The 6,243-nt window shown below is 43.8% G+C and overlaps 1 protein-coding gene across 1 annotated transcript in view; it reads right to left on the bottom strand.

The window, feature by feature from the left end:
* Window positions 1-711: 711 nt before the first annotated feature.
* Window positions 712-6,243, bottom strand: part of LOC123980895 (zinc finger protein 436-like) — a 9,880-nt gene continuing 4,348 nt past the window's right edge. The window contains exon 7 of the mRNA XM_046065482.1: window positions 712-2,490. Coding sequence (XP_045921438.1) covers window positions 1,182-2,490 — 1,309 coding nt within the window. The 3' untranslated portion in view covers window positions 712-1,181. The remainder of the gene's footprint in view (window positions 2,491-6,243) is intronic.

Below are 6,243 nucleotides of genomic sequence, written 5' to 3'. Positions count from 1 at the left end.
AAGGAAAATAATGTTTATAACAATGGAAAGGGAGAACAAATGGTGAAATGAAAGAATGAAGGAAGCCGTCTACACCACTGTGGAGAGACCATCTCTCAACGGGGGAGGATGTCTGCGACTAGAGGTGCTCTTATCAGGATTTTTGGGGCCGATCGCTGGAAGTAGTACTGACCGATACCAATCACCAGGTCCATTTGAAGCCTTCTATGTATCATGGAGCATTATATATTTATTTAACTCTTATTAACATTCATAAATATTAAGTTTTAGTCCAGGTGATGTGTGATAATGTAATTTTTATTCATAAAAGCATGAAACTTGTTACACTTGTACAGTTTAAGGCCCTGAACATTTTCAGAAATGGAGCCTCAACCTATTCACTGAAAGGGTATTTCTGCCTCAAAATGACTTGACTTCATTCTTGAGAGATATATTTGACAGATTATAGGTCTCCATTACAGTGCAGGGTATAATTTTACAAAATTAATAAAACTTTAAAGATGCTCACTCTCTCTTGTTATCAATACACACCACACATCAGACGCGTAGCATTTAGAGGGGCGCTGTTTCACTTATTGTAAGATAGTGAGAAATAGGGAAGAGATGACTGCAACAGCTTATAAAGGTTTATTGAAACTATAAACACTGTGTTTTTATTGAAAAGTCTGATGAAGACAGGGGACGCCTGGCTTCCCTTGGCTTCTGGGAGAAAACGCCACTTACCAGTTGAAATGCCTTTTAAAAGGGCCATTAGAGCAAATAACAATAATTAATAAATAAAGTGAATGCAGCCCCTAATTATTGACTGAATGTTTGTTAGAAGAGGATAGACTTTTAAAATATCTAAATGACGAAAATTGCAAATGTTAATTCACGTATATCTATACGTGAATAACACACTGCATGTATCTGGTGAAATTTCACAGAAAACGATATTGTGGTGTATCACATTTTTTTAATATCATGCAGCCCTAGTCTGAATAAAACTGGAAAAAATATCAGCAACTGTGTGTTTAAAGAAGAGAAAAGAAGTTTACAAAACTGAGCAGACGTTATCTCTGTGTTGTGGACACATTTCCGTCAGTATCACAAAAGGATGAAGGATAGATGTGGTTTTCAGCGCCATTAAAACAACCTCCATCGCCACGTTTCAGACAGAACAGGCTGATAAAGGGAGTCTTTTAGGACGTGGATGCGTTCAGGAACAGGTTTTCTTCCCCCTGGTGGATCTTCATGTGTGTTTTCAGACAGTGGCTCTGAGTGAAGGTTTTGTCGCAGATGCTGCACTGGTAAGGTTTCTCTCCGTTGTGGGTTCTCATGTGGACCTTCAGGTGTTTTTGGCGAGAGCACGCTTTCCCACAAACCCCACAGACAAACCGCTTGATGCCAAGGTGGGTCCTCACATGGTTGTTCAGGTGGGACTTATATTTAAAAAAGCGGCCGCACTCTGAGCAGCTGTACGGCGCCTCGCCAGTGTGCACACGCATGTGCAGGTTCAGCCTTGCGTTGGATACGAAGCCTTTGCTACATATGCTGCAGATGAACGGCCTCTCATTACTGTGCGTTAGCATGTGAGTTTTTAAACTGCTCTTTTCCACAAACGTCTTGCAGCAGATGTGGCAGAGGTACGGCCGGTCTCTGGAGGTGTGGATCTTCTCGTGTGACTTCAACACACCAGGAAGTTTGAAACGCTTCCCACAAACCTCACAGCCATAACATCTCTCCCCTGAGTGGGTCGTCTTGTGGCGAGTCAAAGATCGCCGGTCGGCCAAAGATTTACCACAAACATTGCAGTGGTACTTGTCTCTACCTGCGTGTACCTTGATGTGAGCTTTGAGCTGTGTCTTTAGACCAAATGCCTTCGGGCAAATATCACACTTGTGTGGTTTATCAGCCACGTGGACCCAACGGTGAACACTCAAGTTGGAAAACTTAGCAAAGGTTTTGTGGCAAACGTCGCATTTAAACGGTCTGTCTCCTGTGTGTAGAGTGGTGTGGGAGTTGAGGCTACTGATGGTGAGGAAAGATTTCCCACAATATGAACAGTCGTGAGTTTTATGATCATTTCTAAGATGTCCCTTTAACTCTTCCACAGATTCAAACTGCTCTCCACACACTCCACAAACAAGCAGTGGATCCTCTACGTGACTCCAGGCGTGATTGATCAAACTGCCCATGTTCCTGTAACGAACTCCACAGACACAGACACAGGGCGTTTTACTGCTCCCAATCAACTGCCCCTTCACAACAGACAAATTAGACTCTTTCTTCCTCCTCTTCTTTGGCGACTGCAGCTCAGGATCTGGTTTCCAGTCGTCGTCTCCGTTGAACGCCTCATCTCCATCTTTGTCATCGTCATCACTGGAGTCCACTTGGCTCTCAGCAGCATCTTCATCATCAGCTTCCTCGGTTTCCATGTCCTGTTGTTGTGATGTTGAGCTGCTGGACTGAACATCCACTTTGTCACCTTCCACATGCTGAACAGGGCAGCTGTGGGGAAAAATGTAAACATTACTTTGTGCATACACAGATTATTAATCCAGACCAAAGTTGAACATAAAATACAGCAATAGGAATTATTATAAATTCGCTGTGGAGTTTTTGACCTCGTATAGGACTCTGAAGCTGTTTTGTTTCTCCTGCAATTAGGGGGAAAAAAAGACTGCCAGCTACACTGCATTTCAAATATTTAAAAGGAAAGAGTTTTTCAAATGTTTACGAGGAAGAAAATGTATTTAACATGTGTAGGAGCCATTTCAATGTTTATGTCCAGGGTTGGCCCGTAGGTGTTACTAGGGTGCTGGCATAGCTAATTGGGGTTCATTTACTTAGGAGGGTAGGTGTAATCAGACACAGGTGTTGTCATAGGGGAAAAGCCAGTTTTTGACCGCCACCGATGTGGTGGCTGTACCTATTTGTTTGATATTAGGAAACTGTTGATGGAGATGTGTACCGTATTATAATATGTACTGTTATGGATGTTGAAAATCGTATGTGCAACAATAAATCATATCTCTCATGAAAGAGAAGAAAGCAGAAGTTGAACTCTTGTTACATTCTTTCTAAACCAAACAAGGCGGCCACAGAAAGCGCGGCGCACCAACTACTTTTACACTGTGTGTAGCCCTCAGCTGCGTTAAGCTTAGGCTGTTACAACATGTTTATCAGACATCAATGATTCATAGAAGTACTCAGTATACAGAATAGCCCATTCCAGAATAATGTATAATATTATTTGAATTTCATTATTTATGCTTTAATGTGTTCATCACTTTAATGTTGTAGATGGTAAACGTGTGTAAAGTAAAGGGATACTAAGCAATTCTGCTTAGTATCCCCTTAGTATCTGAGTCTGTTGATTTTTGAACTCAACTGCCAAAAAAAAAACAACCCTCCTTTCACTGCTCCCTCTGAAGCTCTGCCCCCAAATTCATGGACAAGCAAGTTTATTTGTATAGCACTTTTCAAAAACAAGGCAATTCAAAGTGCTTTACATAAAACATGGCGACCAGTACTACTCTACTGAAAAACGGCCAAATCCACAGTCTGCTGGCAGAGGGCAAGTTAGCTTATAATCATGATATTAAAATAGGTATTGAAACAAAATACTAGCCAAAGTCTAGTTTATGTATCCTTTCAAATCTCTGCCGTTTCTCCTCACTGGGTCTTTCGCGTTGCCTTGCCTGACCTTTTCGTTTTTCCTTCACAGAGCCTCAACTCCAGCATGCTTAAATCGGGGTTCTTGCACCATCTTAAAAGTCAAATTCAATGTTTTTTAAGACCTCAACAAATACAATTTAAGCCCCCAAAATTTCTTTGACAGAGAAGAGTTAGCTCTCTTTAATGAACGAGGCAATGCATATTATTTTCACCATTTGCATATTCCGAATTGGGGAACATAGAGGTTGATTACACCTGGCATTAAAATGCGTGATCGGGTAGCACTTGTCCACATGAAAGTACAGGTGTAAATGCACCTGAGATGCATTGAGGACAGATTGTGATCCCATTAGCAAAACCACATCTGTAGGTGGTCAGGGACACCATGACCAGATGGACGCAAATGCAAAAAGTTTTGGGTCACCTGCCTTTACATACACACGGAGGTTATTGACATCCCATTCTTAATCCATAGGGTTTAATATTGAGTTGGCCCCCTTTTGTAGCTCTAACAGCTTCAGCTCTTCTGGGAAGGCTGTCCACAAGGTTTCCGAGTGTGTTCATGGGAATGTTTGACCATTCTTCTAGAAGTGCATTTGTGAGGTCAGGCACAGATGTTGGACGAGAAGGCCTGGCTTGCAGTATCCGCTCTAATTCATCCCAAAGGTGTTCTATCGGGTTGAGGTCAGGACTCTGTGCAGGCCAGTCAAGTTCTCCACACCAAACTCACTCATCCATGTCTTTATGGACCTTGCTTTGTGCATTGGTGCGCAGTCATGTTGAAACAGGAAGGGGCCATCCCCAAACTGTTTCCACAAAGTAGGGAGCATGAAATTGTCCAACATGTCTTGGTATGCTGAAGCATTAACAGTTCCTATCACTGGAACTAAGGGACCAAGCCCAACCTCTGAAAAACAATCCCACACCATAATCCCCCCTCTCCACCAAACTTTACACTTGGCAAAATGCTGTCAGCCAAGTACCGTTCTCCTGGCAACCGCCAAACCCAGACTCGTCCATCGGATTGCCAGACAGAGAAGCGTGATTCGTCACTCAACACACGTCTCCACTGCTCTAGTGTCCATTGGCGCCGTGCTTTACACCACTGCATCCGACAATTTGCATTGCACTTGCCCGAGGCACTTGTTTGAGCTAGACAGAATGATCAGATCTTCCTCCAACCACTTTAAACTTAAATTTGCGTCTCCTAATCCTAATCTACCGATAATGAAATATGACACGCAGTCAATGTCTGCAGCCAACGTAAACGTAGCATAAGTTATTTTAATGGTGGGGTCTTGCATTGTGAAATACTAAGTTAATCAAACAAATACACGCTTATAAGGCGTTTCACAAAGGCAATTTTCCCCACCAGCCTTAAACACAAAATCTGCAAATTCAGTCTCAGATCCGTGCAGAGATGCTGGGGTCGTCTGGCAGGAAGGATAGGTAGAGTTGCGTATCGTCTGCATAGCAGTGGTAAGAGGAGCCGTGCAAGCGAATGATTGGCCCTAGAGAGGTGGTGTAAATTGAGAAGAGAAGGGGCCCAAGCACTGAGCCTTGGGGCACCCCTGTGGAGAGGCAGTGGGGGGAGGATAATTGTCCTTGCCACAAAACATTGTATGAACATTGTATGAGAGGTAGGATTCGAACCACAGGAGTGCTTTACGCGAGATGCCCATTGCTGAGAGAGCGGATAGCAGGATCATGTGATTGACTGTGTCAAAGGAAGCTGATTGGTGAAGCAGGATAAGAACCGAGGATTAGGTTGCAGCTTTAGCTGACCTTAGGGCTTCTGTTACAGACACAAGAGCCGTTTCAGTAGAGTGGGCACTCTTAAAACCCGACTGATATGGATCTAGGAGGTCATTCCGTGAGAGGAATTCTGAGACCTGTTTGAAGACAGGTTCGATAGCTTTGGATAGAAATGGTAGAAGGGAAACAGGACGGAAGTTCTCAACTTGAGTAGGGTCGAGGGAGGGCTTTTTGGGGAAGGATGTAACCCGAGCCCTTTTGAAAGTGGTCAGTAATGTTCCCGAAGCCAGCAAGTATTTATCACATGAGTGATTGCCGGGACCACGGTAGGAAATATGGCCTGGAGGAGATTTGTAGGAATCTGGTCCAGTGGGCATGTAGTAGGATGGCTACGGGTCAGGAGTAATTTATTTTAAAGACATTTAAGGAGCCGCGGGTACCCTGTAAATGTGCCAGTGTATCCGACTCGCACTGCCCCCCCACTCCTGCACCTTATCATGAACACCACCAGTTGCTGATTGTCTGGAACAATGTTGTAGGGATCACAGTACACCACTTTGTCCTTTGTCATGTCCTTGCAACTTGCACACATCATCTTCTTGTCCTCTCCCTCCCAACTGCACTCATCATCCATAACCAGGAACATCCGCTTCTTCTAGAAGTGCATTTGAGGTCAGACACAGATGTTGGACGAGAAGGCCTGGCTTGCAGTATCCGCTCTAATTCATCACAAAGGTGTTCTATCGGGTTGAGGTCAGGACTCTGTGCAGGCCAGTCAAGTTCTCCACACCAAACTCACTCATCCATGTCTTTGGTGCGCAGTCATGT

Source organism: Micropterus dolomieu, linkage group LG12 (assembly GCF_021292245.1).
Source record: "Micropterus dolomieu isolate WLL.071019.BEF.003 ecotype Adirondacks linkage group LG12, ASM2129224v1, whole genome shotgun sequence".
Classification (NCBI taxonomy): Eukaryota; Metazoa; Chordata; class Actinopteri; order Centrarchiformes; family Centrarchidae; genus Micropterus; species Micropterus dolomieu.
Note: the sequence above shows the minus strand (reverse complement) of the source record. Positions and strands in the feature narration are given on the sequence as shown.